General features: G+C 54.0%; 1 protein-coding gene across 8 annotated transcripts in view; it reads right to left on the reverse strand.

Annotated features, from left to right (window-relative positions):
• The window catches only part of PALD1 (phosphatase domain containing paladin 1), a 140712-nt gene that overhangs the window by 83236 nt on the left and 41389 nt on the right, over window positions 1-16087 (reverse strand). For all 8 annotated transcript variants that reach the window (XM_067710675.1, XM_067710672.1, XM_067710674.1 and 5 more), the window contains exons 3-17: window positions 15659-15761; window positions 14172-14351; window positions 12919-13083; window positions 11931-12091; window positions 11658-11733; window positions 10885-11036; window positions 10417-10516; window positions 10096-10200; window positions 8093-8188; window positions 7526-7654; window positions 6911-7027; window positions 6675-6830; window positions 6180-6362; window positions 4930-5070; window positions 4624-4695 (exon numbers count right to left, since the gene is read on the reverse strand). In XM_067710675.1, the coding sequence (XP_067566776.1) occupies window positions 4624-4695; window positions 4930-5070; window positions 6180-6362; window positions 6675-6830; window positions 6911-7027; window positions 7526-7654; window positions 8093-8188; window positions 10096-10200; window positions 10417-10516; window positions 10885-11036; window positions 11658-11733; window positions 11931-12091; window positions 12919-13083; window positions 14172-14351; window positions 15659-15761 (1936 nt within the window). The remainder of the gene's footprint in view (window positions 1-4623; window positions 4696-4929; window positions 5071-6179; window positions 6363-6674; window positions 6831-6910; window positions 7028-7525; window positions 7655-8092; window positions 8189-10095; window positions 10201-10416; window positions 10517-10884; window positions 11037-11657; window positions 11734-11930; window positions 12092-12918; window positions 13084-14171; window positions 14352-15658; window positions 15762-16087) is intronic.

Genomic DNA, 16087 nt, shown 5'->3' on the forward strand with positions numbered 1-16087 from the left:
GGAAGGAACACTCCCAAACTCATTCTATGAGGCCACCATCACCCTGATACCAAAACCAGACAAAGATAATACAAAAAAATTACAGACCAATATCACTGATGAATATAGACGCAAAAATCCTCAACAAAATACTAGCAAACAGAATCCAACAACATATTAAAAGGATCATACACCATGATCAAGTGGGATTTATCCCAGGGATGCAAGGACTCTTCAATATATGCAAATCAATCAATGTGATACACCATATTAACAAACTGAAGAATAAAAACCATATGATCATCTCAGTAGATGCAGAAAAAGCTTTTGACAAAATTCAACACTCATTTACGATAAAAGCTCTCCAGAAAAGTGGGCATAGAGGGAACCTACCTCAACATAATAAAGGCCATATACGACAAACCCACAGCAAACATCATTCTCAATGGTGAAAACCTGAAAGCATCTCCTCTAAGATCAGGAACAAGACAAGGATGTCCATTCTCGCCGCTATTACTCAACATAGTTTTAGAAATCCTAGCCATGGCAATCAGAGAAGAAAAAGAAACAAAAGGAATACAAGTGGAAAAGAAGAAGTAAAACTGTCACTGTTTGCAGATGACATGATACTATACATAGAGAATCCTAAAGATGCCACCAGAAAACTACTAGACCCAATCAATGAATTTGGTAAGGTTGCAGGATACAAAATTAACGCACAGAAATCTCGTGCATTCCTGTACACTAATGATGAAAAATCTGAAAGAGAAATTAAAGAAACACTCTCATATACCGTTGCAGCAAAAGGAAAAGAATACCTAGAAGTAAACCTACCTAAGGAAACAAAAGACCTGTATGCAGAAAACTATAAGACACTGATGAAAGAAATTAAAGATACAAATAGAGGGAGAGATATACCATGTTTCTGGATTGGAAGAGTCAATATTGTGAAAATGACTATACTACCCAAAGCAATCTATAGATTCAATGCAATCCCTGTCAAATTACCAATGGCATTTGTTTACAGAACTAGAACAAAAAATCTTAAAATCTGTATGGAGACACAAAAGACCCCAAATAGCCAAAGCAGTCTTGAGGGAAAAAAACGGAACTGGAGGAATCAGACTCCCTGACTTCAGACTATACTACAAAGCTACACTAATCAAGACAATAATGGTATGGCACAAAAACAGAACTATAGATCAATGGAATGGGATAGAAAGCCCAGAGATAAATCCATGCACCTATGGTCAACTAATCTATGACAAAGGAGGCAAGGATGTACCATGGAGAAAAGACAGTCTCTTCAATAACTGGTGCTGGGAAAACTGGACAGCTACATGTAAAAGAATGAAATTAGAACACTCCCTAATACCATACACAAAAATAAACTCAAAATGGACCTAAATGTTAAGACTGAACACTATAAAAGTCTTAGAGGAAAACACAGTAAGAACACTCTGTGACATAAATCACAGCAAGATCTTTTTTGATCCACCTCCTAGAGTAATGGAAATAAAAACAAAAATAAACAAATGGGACCTAATGAAACTTAAAAGCTTTTGCAAAGCAACGGAAACTGCAAACAAGATGAAAAGACAACCCTCAGAATGGGAGAAAATATTTGCAAATGAATCAACAGACAAAGGATTAATCTCCAAAATATATAAATAGCTCACGCAGCTCAATATTAAGAAAACAAACAACCCAATCCAAAAATGGGCAGAAGACCTAAATAGACATTTCTCCAAAGAAGACATACAGGTGGCCAAGAAGCACATGAAAAGCTGCTCAACATCACTAATTATTAGAGAAATGCAAATCAAAACTACAATGAGGTATCACCTCACACCAGTTAGAATGGGCAACATCAGAAAATCTACAAACAATAAATGCTGGAGAGGGTGTGAACAAAAGGGAACCCTCTTGCACTGTTGGTGGGAATGTAAATTGATACCGCCGCTATGGAGAACAGTATGGAGGTTCCTTAAAAAACTAAAAATAGAATTAACATATGACCCAGCAATCCCACCACTGGGCATATACCCAGAGAAAACCATAATTCAAAAAGACACATGGGGGCTTCCCTGGTGGCGCAGTGGTTGAGAGTCCGCCTGCTGATGCAGGGGACATGGGTTCGTGCCCTGGTCCAGGAAGATCCCACATGCCATGGAGCGGCTGGGCCCATGAGCCATGGCCGCTGAGCCTGCGTGTCCAGAGCCTGTGCTCCACAACAGGAGAGGCCCACGTACTGCAAATAAAAAAAAAAAAAAGAAAAAGACACATGCACCCCAATGTTCACTGCAGCACTATTTACAATAGCCAGGTCATGGAAGCAACCTAAATGCCCACCGACAGACAAATGGATAAAGAAGATGTGGTACATATATTCAATGGAATATTACTCAGCCATAGAAAGGACCGAAATTGGGTCATTTGTAGAGACGTGGATGGATCTAGAGACTGTCATACAGAGTGAAGTAAGTCAGAAAGAGAAAAACAAATATTGTAATATTAACACATATATGTGGAACCTAGAAAAATGGCACAGATGAACCGGTTTGCAGGGCAGACATAGAGACACAGATGGAGAGAACAAACGTATGGACACCAAGGGGGGAAAGTGGTGGCGGTGGGGTGGTGGTGTGATTAATTGGGAGATTGGGATTGACATATATACACTAATATGTATAAAATGGATAACTAATAAGAACCTGCTATATAAAAAAATTAAACTAAAAAAATAAAATTAATTCAAAATGGATCAAAGACCTCAATGTAAGAGCTAAAACCATAAAATTCTTAGAAGAAAAGCTTCATAACATTGCATTTAGCAATGACTTCTTGGATATGACACCAAAAGCACAGGAAACAAGAAAAACAGACAAATTGATTTTCATCAAAATTAAAAATTTTTGCATGAAAGGACACTATCAATAGAGTAAAAAGGCAACCCACCGAACTACCACATATCTAACAAGGGATTGATATCCAGATTATATAAAGAGTTCCTACAACTCAACAATAACAAAACAACCCAAATCAAAAATGGGCAAAGAATTCAGATAGGAATTTCTCCAAGAAAGATACAAAAATGGCCATAAAACAAATGAAACAATGTTCAACATCACTAGTCGGTGGGGAAATTCAAATCAACACCACACCAGGTCACTTCATACCTACTAGGAAGGCTATTATCAAAAAAAAAAAAAAAAAAAAAACAGAAAACAACAAGTGTTGGCAAGAATGTGGAGGAACTGGAACCCTTGTGCTTTGCTGGCAGGAATGTATATCGTGCAGCTGCTGTGGAAAACAATATGGCAGTTCCTCAAAATTTAAACAGTGAATTACCAGTTGATCCAGTGATTCCACTTCTGGAATTGAAAGCAAAGACTCAAACAGATATGTGTACACCCATGTTCACAGCAGCGTGATTCACAGTAGCCCAAAGGTGAAGACAACGTAAGTGCCCACGGACAGATGAATGGATAAACAAAATGTGGTCGATACTTACAACGGAATGCTACTCAGCCTTTTAAAAATGCAAATTGTGACACATGCTACACCACGGATGAAACTGGATGCTATGATGCTAAGTGCAATAAGCCAGTCACAAAAGGACAAATACTGTATGATTCTCCTCACATGAGGTATGTAAAATAGTCAAATTCACAGAGATAGAAAGTGGAATGGTGGCTGCCAGGGGCTGGGCGAGGGGAGATGGGCAGTTAGTGTTTAATGGATAGGGTCAATTTGGCCTAAGGAAAAAGTTCTGGAGATGGTGGTGATGGTTGCACAATAATGTGAATGTACTTAATGCCACAGAGCTATACACTGAAAAATGGTTAAAATGGTAAATTTTGTGTTATGTACGTTTTACCACAATAAGAAATTAAAAAGAAAAGAATCAGTGAATCAGCCAGAAGAAGGAAGAGAGAAGTGGTCCAGGGCAAGGGAAAAGCACATGCAAAGGCCCAGAAGCTGAAAGCACTTGGTGAGTTTGAGGAGCTGCATGGAGGCCAGGGTGTCAGGACAGTAGGGAGGGCAGGGAAGGGGCACTGGCCAGGCCGGCCAGGTAGGCAGGAGCCGACCACAACACCGACACCGGGCAGCCACGTGCCAACTCTGAGTTCCACTTGCCCCATGTGTAAGACGGGGACACTGCCACCTACTTACAGGGTGTCAGGGAACATGACATGAGGCACATGAGGTGCAATACATGGATGGCTAAATGTGAGACGTTAGCACTGTCCATCCAGTGCCCTGAATTGAAATGGGGGTGGGGTGGGGTGGTCCGGGGCCCGGCACCAGGGTCACCAACCGCAGCTGGGTCCCAGGTGCCCGTGAGGTGGTCGTCAGTGTTACCCAGACAAGATGGTGGCCAGGAGCCCAGCAGCAGGGCCAGGAGGAGTGGAGGGGATCCGCCCCCTCTTCTCCAAACACCATCTGCCAGGGCCCAGAGCCAAGCTACCCTGTGCCCTGTTTGCTCATCTGTGAAATGGGGACAGGGAAGGACTGATACGATGAGGTAGAATAAGGTAATGGCCTTAGGAGGAGCTTTGAAGATCTCCCCCCAACCTGCCAGCAAGACTCACCCCTCCCCTCCCCCAGGTGTCCCCTGGGGACCCCACGGGGCGTGCTCACCTCAAACTCGCCCTTGGTGAACTTGGCATCAGGCACGCTCACGAGCTCCTCCTCGCCCACCTCGGGGAAGCCCTAAGGGAGGACAGCTGCTGGGACCGGAAGCATGGCTACCAGACCGCACCCTCCCCCAGCTCTGCCCACAGCTGGAGCCCGTGCCAGGGGTCTGCCAGCCCACGCACCGTCTGCCCAGGGCTGATGAGAGGGGGCTCTGGGACCACACCTTCCTGCCACAGCCAGGGTCCCCAGGGACCAAATGCCCACCCTGCCTGGGCAGAGCCCTGTCCTCACACAGGAGGCCACACATACTCGGATGTGCCAGAAGGCAAGCACGGCCACCACCATGGCGGTCGTGGTCCGGCCCTGGCCACTGAGGCAGCTGAACACGAAGCCGGAACCCGGGTCCTTGGCGAGGGCAGCCTGCAGGGTCCCCAGCAGCCGGTCAAAATCCTGCACAGGGAGACCGAGGTCTGAGTCAGTGGGTACTCCCAGCTGCACAGACTCCCAAGATGGCCCATCCCTCCAAATGGCAACCCTGGCAGCTGTCCTGGGAGTGTTTGCCCGGAGCCTGGCTGTGTCAGGCTCACAACCTTGTATGCACATACACTCAGCTCACTGCAGTACACACAAGACCACGTGCACGTAAACAGCCACACTCCCATGTAACCAGGCACTGGACGTATGAGCAGACACGGGCACACACCTGAGGTTCCTGGTGCCCACCATCTGCCAGGTAGAACAAGCACACTCCTATGTGCTGCGCCCCCGGGCTGCACGTGGACCCCCCCCCCCACCACCCTGCTGCCCACCTGAGGTGGACCCAACCCAGATCCCAGTTTGAGGGCAGTCCCAACCTCAGCCAATCACTGCAGCGTGAGACCACCAGAGGGCAACAAACTACGGGCAGCCAGACCCACAGAGCAAAGTGAGGGGGCCATACAAGCCCCGTCACCACCCGTCTCACAGACAGACACAGGCGCATCACCCAAAGAACTGACACATCACACAGGCACACAGTGACCCCCACACAACACAGGCCAGGCACACACACCACACAAACCTTAAAGACCCACAGACCGTACAGACATTCACAGGCATAAACCTACAGATACCACATGCACACAGAACTCCCTCAGTCACACACAGCATTCCCCAGCACCCTCCTCCACAAACCCCCTACACACACACCACACAGCTCCCCACCAGACACGCTCTCCACGCGTCCCCCAGCAAAGACAAGTGGCACAGCACAGCCTCCATAGACACAGACACACCACACACACTCTCCACAACCACACCCACTCTGAACACACACAGACATGCTCACCCACCCCACACGTACCTACAACACATAATACACACACAAACAGGCACGCGCGCGCACGCAAACACGAAGCTCGGCAGGCATGTGAATAAACCACCTAGGCCGACCTGAAACCCTGCAGAACAAGCTCTTAGTCCCTCTGGGGAGCTGTGCCCACAGCCAAGGCCCAGGCCCGAGGGAGGCGGGGGGGGCATCCTCTCCCTCCCCAGAGGCCTCAGCCACGCAGCCCCCTCACCTCCTCGCGGGGGGCACAGAAGTCTGGCATGGGGACGCGGTGGTAGGTAAGGCCGGGGCAGGTCCCGCGGTGCTGGCTGAAGACCTCCTGCGTCGTGAGGCATGTCTGGAACCTGCGGGTCCGCGGGCCCTGGGTGCCTGCGGGAGGCATGCTCAGGTGGGCCTTCAGCTGGGTCTCCAGGTTCTAGGGGAGGGTGGGACGGAGGGCTCAGGCCACGCGGCAGCCCCCAAGCCAGCCCTGAAAGACCAGCACCTCTGCAGCCAGGATAGTCCTGGCTTCCGGGCCCATCCCTCCCCCTTCTCAAGCCTCAAGGTTTATAACCAGACCCGGGGCTGCAAGGGAGTCCTGAGTCAGCCACTCCCTGAGACCGCTCCTCTCGGGGCCTCAGTTTCTTCATCTGTACAAAAGGAGCACAGAAGCTTCTGAAGACCCTTTCAGGCCAAGTCCCCAGAAGGCCTCCAAGGCAGGGGTGCGTACAAGGCAGGAGGGCCTCACCTCCACCTGGCTAGGGGCCGTGGGGGGCCCAGGCCACCGCAGGCTGTGGGTGCGCCCGTCACACTCCAGCACAGCCTCCTCTCTCAGGTTGACCCACACGACCTGCTGCAGCTTCCTCTTAGTGTCGGTCAAGTAGGCCAAGATACTCCCCAGGGCCTGGGGGGACAGATGGCCGTCAGTGAAAGAGCTCAAACCCCCTTCTCCTCACCCCACACGTGGGCCCCCTGGCTGGTCACCTTGGCACTGGGCTGGGCCGTGCCATAGATGGGCAAACGGGGCACCCGCCGAAAGTTGGCCACGTCCATCTCTCTGACGGTGCTGAGTGCGTCCGGGGAGACGAGGTCATCTGCCCCCTGTTGGGAGAGAAGCAAGCCTGGGACCCTCAGCGGCCGACTGAGGTTCAGAACCTGGCCCCAGGTGGGCATGGGGAGCGGGGGGTGAGACCAGCACTTGACAGTTCAGAAAGCACTTTTGCACACTTGGAGCCTCATAACCACCCTGGCAAGGGCAAGTGCAATGGTGCCCACTCTCCAGATTAGGAAGCTGAGGCTCAAAGATGAGAGGCTGGTGGCAAAGATACCAGAACCAGGCCTCCTGACTCCCAGCCCAGAGCGCTTGGCGTTGAGAATGAGGAGTGGGTACTGGAACGTAGCCAGAGCTGCAAATGCTTCTTAGGGCCTGAGAATGGCCCCATTTTGTTCACAGGAGAATCCCATCACCGCACGGGCCATCCACCCTTTGCTTCCTGTGAGGGCAATGCTTAGCCCAACCCCACAGGAACCAAGGCTGTAATCAACCCCGGGGCCAGCCCACACCCACGCCCACTTCCCCAGCCAGCCAGGCACACTCACCAGGGAGCCGGTGGTGATGAGGTCCCCAGGGGCCACAGGCCCCGCTGAGCTTAGTGTCACAGGCAGGCGGTACAGTTCGGGACGGGCACACAGCCAGCGGCTGAAACTGAGGGCAAAAGCCAACGGGTACTGCAGCCCGAGGCAGGGAGAGACGGGAGTTCAGGGTCACATGGCCATCCCAAACTCTCCCTGCCTGCCCTCTGGTCGGGGGACCCCAAGAGATACCCATCACGGCCCAGGGCAGGGATGAGGGGCTGGGGAGAGGGGACCAGGATATCCGAAGCGAGATCCCTCCAGGCCCCGATGTCCTGGCTAAGGGTACAGAGATGGGCCCAGAGGAAAGAGACGTGGGGCCTCCCTTTGCCTGACCTGCTCGGGGACCATCCCTCTATCTGGGTCTCTCCTTGCCTCCCCCAAACCCGCCTTCCTCTGGAACCAACACACATGTCCCCACTCCCCTCCCCGGCTCCACAGGGGTCCCCATCAACCCCATGCCAGTCACTGGGTGGGGAGTCTGCAGGGGCCCCAGGAGAAAGGGGGATGGGTCCGCTCATCCCCCTACCCCACCTGCTCATGGAGATAGTAGTTAAACAGGACCAGGTAGAAGTATCGCTCCAGGCTCCGCAGCGCCCTCTGCCGGACACCGCGCTGGCTGCCGCTTTCCTGAGAGGAAGGGACCAGGAAGGAGGGCGGGCAGTAAAGATGGGGCTGCTAAGCCACCCATCCCCATCCGCAGAAGGCAGGAGTTAAGCCTCAGAAACTCCCATTAGACAATCTACCCCCACCCTTCATAACCCTGTTTCGCCAGGTTGGAAGTTCTTCCAACCCTATCCCATTTGCTGTGGTTTATCCATGGTGCAGGAAGAGCTACTGGTGACCCCAGGAGGCACTACAGCTCTCGGTGAGGCTCTGTGCCCAGAGACAGGCTGGGCCTCGCCGCTTTGCTCCAATGCCACCCACCATGCAGGGTCGCCCACAATCCGTGTTGAAGCAGCAAGTGTATAAACACCCTTCCCTGAACCAGAGGCCCTCACTTAAGAGCTGCGACCCTCCCCACCCCAGCGTCCTCTGGGCAGGGGACTGTCACAGAAAATTCCAAATTCCCTCTCTTCACCTTCGGATCTCAGTCAGCACCACCTTCTGGAGGGCAAGTGACATTCGTACAGGCCCGAAAAAAAGGTCATGCCCTTGGATGAAATTTAACCCCATCTTTGGGAATCCAGGCCAGAGGTCAGCAAACTTTTATTTCTATAAAAGGCCAGACAGTAAATTTTCTAGGCTTGTGGGCTACACGATCTGCCTTGCAACAGCTGGACTCTGCCACGGCAACATAAGAGAGCCAGAGACGGTACATAAATGGATGGGCAAGACCTCGTTCCAACAAAACTTATTTATCAAAACAGGTGGTGGGTTGGATTTGGCCCGTGGGCCATCGTCTGTCAACCCCTAATCTAGACCTTATAAGGGGAAAAATCCTAAATACACAAAAGCCTCATCTTCACGAAGTAGTTCCATGCGAAGTGCTTACTTTGACCCCACTGCGCAACTAGAGGGGGCCTGAGGATCACAGCAGGTGACGGCCAGGAGGAACACCTGCTCTGCCAGGCGCCCTTCTGAGGCCTTATGACCTGAGCTCACCTAATCCTCACAACAACCCTATGGGGTAGTTATTGTGAGTGGCCTCGTTTTACGAGTGGGGAAACTGAGGCACAGAGCAGTGAAGCAGGTTGCCCAGGTCCACACGCCTCTAGGTGGCAGAGCCAGGAACAGAAAGAACTCAGGCAATCGGGCCAGAGCTCTGCTCCTGACCTATCGGGCCAATGATGGCTGAGCCTCGCGATGGCTTTGGTTCCACAGCCATAAACCTCAACAACGATAAGCAGGTATGACATGGAAGAGACGGGGTTACATGAAATAAGCAGGACATAGACGTGCCCTAGGCAACCTACAAAAGAACATCAGAGATATGAAAACTGAAGGAAGGCAGCCAAAATGCTCACGGCAGCTGGGCTTGGACGACAGGCAGTTTTATTCCTTCTCTAATTCCTCAATCTTCTGTGATATAATATTGCTTTTAAAACACTTTTTTAAGCGTTAAAGAAGAAAAGGACTCTGCGGGCTTTAGATTCTTTCCATGCGCTGTGTGCGAACAAGCCAACCTCCTCTCCCCAGAGCACAGGGACAGGCCCGCTGAGACAGCCCAGAGCCCGTCACTCTTGCAGAATCAGCGGCTGGACCAAACCTTGGCCTTCCCAAAGAACAGCGAGGGTTTTTATTTGCAGGGGGAGCCGGGAGCAGCCTGGGAAGTATCTGGAGCCAGAGGCCCCCAGCACCTTGCCAGCAGCCCCTTCCTCCATCCTGTTTATTCTGCAGCAAGGGGTCCTGGTCAGGGAAAGTAAACTTCCTCTCTTCCTGCAGGCCCAGCTCCCCATCTCCCCTTCCTCTGAAAACTGCTCTGCTCATGGGAGAAGCAGCAATTAGGAAAAGCCAGTCTGAAGGGGGCCAGTCAACAGGCCCAACCAAACAAGGCTGCCGGGCTCAGGCAAAAGCAGCGGCTCTCAGTGCCTCACCTGAGCCGGGGTCTCCGGCGGGCTGCCTTCCAGCTCCCTCCGGTGTTCCAAGACTACTTCCTTCAGGTCGTGCAACTCTGCACAGGCGGTGATGGCTCTGTCCACCTGGTGCCAGAGACCAGGGCAGGGAAGAGGGGACGGCAGCAGGGATGGAGCAGGGCCATGGAAAGATGGCAAGAGGTAGAAGAGAAGAGAGGGGGAAAGAGAATGACTGGCCGGGAAGGGAAGGAGCGGGCAGGGGAGGAAGACGCCCCCCAGTGAGGGGAGCGAGTGCCCCTCCACGGCCCCGCCCCCAACTCCTTGCCCAGCCCCCTCGCTCACCTCCTCCACCATCCTCCTCCCCTGGGGCACCACGTGGAGAAAGCTCTGGACCACCTGGAGCTGCTCCATGGGCAGTGGCTTGGTCTTCGTAGGGGCAGCCCTGACAGGGAGGGGCAGTACCCTCATCAGCGCTCCCACAGGCCTGGAGGACGCCCCGCTGTCGACACCCTCCCATTCACCTGGCCGATGAGAGGCACCGGACTACATGCTCCAAGTTTTCCTTCCAAATCAGTTGGGGAGACAAGAGGCGTTTGTTCCACTGGGGAAACTGGGGCCCAGAAAGGCCAAGGGACTTTCTCCAGGTCAGCCAGTGAAGTCTGCAGCAAACTGGGAAGTGAACCCCAGCTGCCCAACTTCCAGCTGTAGCTCTGGGCTTCTGATGTGTCCCCGGCAACGTGGGGCAGCCCTGCCCTCCCCTCTCCTTATCCCCACAGTCCCCTGGGGCACTGGGTCCCACGAGCCACTCACTCCGGCCTCAAGGCAGTCCCACTGTGGTGAAGCAGGATGAGGGTGCCCAGAACCATGCCCAGGTTGGTCCTGCCCACGCCCGTCTGGCAGCTGAAGAGGAGAGCAGGGGGAGGGCCGTGGGCCTCTCGGAGCAGCAGCAGGCTGGGGGTCTCCTGGGGAGGGGCCACAGAGAGCAGGTAACAGTGGGACCAGAAGGCCCGCGGCTGAGGACCAAATTGGGGCTGGGGGATCGTGACATGGGCCGCCCAGCCCCACGGCCCGATCTGCTCCACCTGCCCCAGGAGCACAGGCCCTGCCTCCTTCCCAGGGCCCTGGAGCTAAGAACTACTCAGAGGGGACAGGGCCACAGTTACTCTGCTGTGAGAGGCAAATTATATAAGGTGACCTCCCAAGGGGGTTGGGACAGAAACACCGGTACTCAGGAGATATCAGCTGAAGCCTGGAAGGTAAGAATTTTTAGTTCCGATATAGAAATGAGGAACTTGAGGCCTAGAAGTTAGGAGATCTGTCCAGGATCACACAGCAAGTTAGCAGCCAAGCCACAGCCAGAGTCCAGTCCTCCAGACGGTCAGTGCTGGGCTCTGTCATTAGAGAATGTACAAATACACACCCACACCAGACACACACACAGCCCACACACTCACGCCCTCAGCCTTCCTCCAGAAGCCACACCCACCAGGGCATCTCCATGGAGACGGGGCCTTGACACAGACCCACTCTCCAAGCACCTGCCCACCCTCCATGCTCCCAGCACCCCTCTTGCCCCCACTTACCCGGAGGATACTGATAAAGGCATCAAACTGGGCTTCCAGGGGAGCTCCTTGCTCTGGCAGGGGCAGACGGTGGTACCTGCCGGGTGAGGGGGAGCGGCCCATCAGGCAGGCCACACACGCCGGACATCCCCTCACCCCCATATTCCCATGGGAGACACAGGCGTGGGGAACTCAGCCCAACCTGCAGATGGTAAGACTGAGGCCGCAGCTGGAGAGCAGGCCCAGAGAGCACCCACACCTGGCACACTGGGGGCCTGTGCAGGCCCTCGGTACCTGTAGGTGGGCCGCAGGAAGAGGGGCCGCTTGTACACCTCCTGGGTCACGTGCACATCGTCCTCGCCCTTGACGGCCACGGCGTGGGGCTCCCCCCGCAGGTCTTCGGTGTTGTGGTACACGTAGTACTTGTTCTCGCTCAGCTGGGCGAAGTCGTGGATCTAGAGGAGGTAGGGGGTCAGAGGGCCATGATGGACATTCCTGGCTGAGCTCTGGAGTGCCTAGGCCACACCGAGGCCATGGACAGGCTGCTTTCCCTCCAGGGAGAACTACACACCAGAGGTCCTCTCTGTGCCCTGGGAGCCCTGACGGGACCAGGGTGGCCGCTGGCCCGAGGGCAGCCACCCATGCCTGAGTTGACATGGCCCACACTGGGGCCAGGCTGGAAGGGCTTGGCCCGGTGGGCAGCAGGAATTGGCTAAACCGCCAGACTGAAGGACAGGAGGAAGCTCGGTCAGCTGGGAGCTAGAGGGGAGAAAGCCTGAGCTGCGGCCTCCGTTCCTGCCCGGGATGTCCCAGGGAGGTAGGGGACGCCATGACCCCCACACACTCTTTACACACCTCTGGGTGCCTCAACAGCCTCAGAGACCCTGACAAACCTCCCAGCTGTGAAGGAGGAGGACAGAGGAACCTCAGAAAGAGGCGCATGGAGAGAAGTGACCCAGCCCAGGCCTCACAGCTCACAGGAGGCTGAACTTGTCCTGGGGCTTTCAGTCTAGTGCTCTTTCCCCTCCACCAGACCCTTTTCTAAATAATGGTGCTGAGTTTGGAGGAGAAAAGCAGGGTGGGAAAGGGGCAGAGGCAAGCAGAGCCGAGAAGAGAAGTCCTTCCCCAGGCTGCCCAGGGCCAGTGTTGCAGCAGCCATTCACCCAAGCAGGGCAGAAAAGTGAGCGAGTGTGTACCAGTGAGAGCAAAGCGGGGCTGGGCTCAACCCAGCTGTCCAAGGCCTACCGGGGGGCGGCCTCCCACCCACACCGCTGGCCCTCACCTCCTTCCGGATGGCCAGCTCCAAGCGCTCCACCTGGACCCCGGGTCCGAGGCCCTGGAGGTTCTCGTGAAGACTCTGCTTGTCTCGAGGCGTGTAGGGCACAAAGTCCTCATCAGCACGCAGAAACAGCACGGGCTCCTCCCGCACACAGAAGATGACGCACTCCTGCCGGGAACCCAAGAAGGAGGGAAGCGTCACCGCTCCCCCACCTCGGGGCCTCCAAGCTAGCCGCTCCCCCTCATCCCGGGCCCATCACCCCACTCTGCCCCTGCAACCTGAATCCTACCCCAGAAGCAAAGCTCAGTCCCAAGGCCACCGGCTCCTGACCTCCCTCCTCTCAGGGCCAAGAGCCCTTGATCTGAATCTTGTGGTGTTAACTCCTGCCCTGGATTAACGTTATCAGTGAATACATCTTTCTCCCTTTGTGGACTACAGGCTCCTTGCGGGCAGAATCATGTCCTTGTCATTTTCGTGTCCCCACAATTCCTAGCGCAGAGCCCTAGGTAAATCAAGTGCTTGATAAACATCAGCTGAAGAAGTGAATGCCCACCACCACCATGTAATCATGCATTCACTGAGCACCGTACAGACAGAGGGAGATGTGTGGGCAGGCCCCGCCCTGCAGAACTTGCTGGGAAGGTGGGATCCGTGCTCAGCTAACACCCCCTCCCCACTCTGGTTCACTAAGGACTCTCCATCTTAACCCAGGTCAAATCACACTCGGCTGCCCGCCATAAGCCTGCAATCACAGTGGACACTCATCCTCTGTCCTGGAGACACTCAAAACCCCACCTCCACATCAGGCAGGAGAGAGGAGGCATGTAAAGCAGGCGCGTGGAGTCCAGGGGTCTAGGTTTGTGTCTTGGGACACCACTCAGGGGCTGTGTCACTTATCCTCTCTGGGCCTCAGTTTCCTCCTCTGTAAAATGGGTGAATAACTGCCTCATAGGATTGACATGAGGACGTAAGTGTTAGCTGTGATCATCATCCTGTACGGTGTATAAGGGGCTTCTGACCTTGGGGCTCCCATGTCCACACAGGACAGTGCAATGAACATTCACCCAGAATTTCCCAGTCACGCTGACCACAGTGACCATAATGGCACTGCAGGCCTGGCAGGGCCTGGTCCTGGTCACCAGTCACCCTCCTTATGATACGGCCAGGCCCCTCCAGAGCCTCTGAAGTTGCCCCTCCTGGAACCCGTTTCCCCAGATTTGGGGGCTAGCCCCTGCATGGGAAATGGCCATGCTTACCCTGTGTCCGTCCTTCTGGAGTTTCTGAAGAACCCGCCTGAATCCTGAGAGGCTGGGCTGCCCCATGCCGAACACGGTGAGCCCGCCCCGCACCTGCCGGAAGTTGGGGGCCCCACAGCTCTGCAAAGTGCCCAGCACGTCCATCTTCTCTGCAACATCCCGCACCAGGAAGTAGCGGCCCTGGCAGGGGGAGAGCCACAGGGGGTCACTCAGATGACTCTGGGACGTCTTCTACAAACAGGGCTCTGTCCCAGGCCCCAGGGGATGGGGAGCAGGGAGAGGGGGTGGGGGACATGGTCCTCAAGTTGTCTGCTGACTCGTGGAAAAAGTAGACAAAATACGTGACTATCCGTGATGCCAGGAGGAGTGTCGTACAGTGTGGGAAAAGGAAAGGCAACTCCTCCTGAGGGGGAATCCAAAAAGGCTTCATGCAGGAAGTGGCATCTGAGCCTGGCCTTGAAGAAGGAGAGCAGGGAGAGGTACTCCAGGGACATGAAACAGAAGACCAAAGCTGCCTCTAGGATGGGCCTGCAGCTCCCCGGGCACACAGCAAACATCTCTCATACCCAGAGGAAGCTCATGGAAAAGGGGCTCGAGTAGGGAGTCACAGCTGGGGCACCAAGAATCAACCAGGAGAGAACTGCTAGCCACTTCCTAGAGGCCTGCGGCTCTGGGAATGGGCAGGTTTCTCCCCTCCCCAGCTGGGGAGGCAGTGACTACAGAGAAAAGAGGAAAACACTACTCAGGGATCAGGTGAAAGCAGGAGGAACCAGAAGACACATTCCTGGGCAAAAAGGAACCATGAGGTCATCTCATCCACCTGTTCACCCATCTACCCGTCCACTGCCACCTCCTACCCGGACCCTTTTTCAACAAATACAGTTTAATCATCATGATTATCATTCATTCATTCATTCACTATTTATTGAGCACCTACATTATACCCAAGCACTGTTCTAGGGCCTGGGGCTACAGCAGTGAACAAGACACGTGAAAAGTCATCTGCCCTTGTAGACTTTACTTTCCAGGGGATATTTAAGGCAAAAAAAAAAAAAAAAGATACAAAGACAGATAGATAGATGTACATGTACATCTACATCTCTCTACATTCCAGAGCAGTTCTGAAACTTCAAAAGAGAATGGGATGGAGAGCCTGCAGGGAGCCGTCTGGGGTCCCAGGTCCTTCAGGCCCCCTTCTCTGTTCTCCCTGGTGCTCTGAGAGACAGGTGTGGGCAGGCTGGGGGCCAGGCAGGGGACAGATGGGGACAGAAGAGCAGGGGGCTCCACAGGGCAGGAGGAACAGGGCCCAGGAAACCAGGGGGTGAGAGGAAGTGGGATCAGGACCCCAGGGGGTGGGGTGAGGCAGTGAAGCAGAGAAGGGGGACAGTGTGGAAAGCAGGAGGAGATTAGGGAGGGAGCCTGTGAGGAAGGAGGGCAAGAGGGTAGGAGAGGCTGCAAGGCGGAGAGAGGGACAGGCCCAACCTCACCTGCACCAGGTAGTGCTCTGGGGTGGCATCTGAGAGCCGGCCCAGCGTGTAATGGGCTTTGAGCAGCTCATCGTGGATCTGGAACTCCTCCTTGCAGTTGTACCTGCCAGGGGCAGAATGGAGACTGAGTCAGGCAACCTCCGCAGCCAGTATCCACTCCACCCTCATCAGGCCTACGGCAGGGCCACCCCGTCCCACCCACGCATTTATGATAGAGGCTGCCCACTGTCCCCCAATAGCCACTCTCTCCTTCTTCCTCAGCAATAGTACCCTGGAATTGTGACTGGGACATCCAGCTGAAGACTACATGTCCCAGCCTCCCTTGCAGCTAGTGTGATCATGTGATTCAGTTTGGGCCAATGGGATGTGAGGAGAAGTGATGTGCGCAACTTCTGGGCCATCCCCTTAAAGAGAAGATGTGTGCCCTCT

Source organism: Pseudorca crassidens, chromosome 16, assembly GCF_039906515.1.
Source record: "Pseudorca crassidens isolate mPseCra1 chromosome 16, mPseCra1.hap1, whole genome shotgun sequence".
Classification (NCBI taxonomy): Eukaryota; Metazoa; Chordata; class Mammalia; order Artiodactyla; family Delphinidae; genus Pseudorca; species Pseudorca crassidens.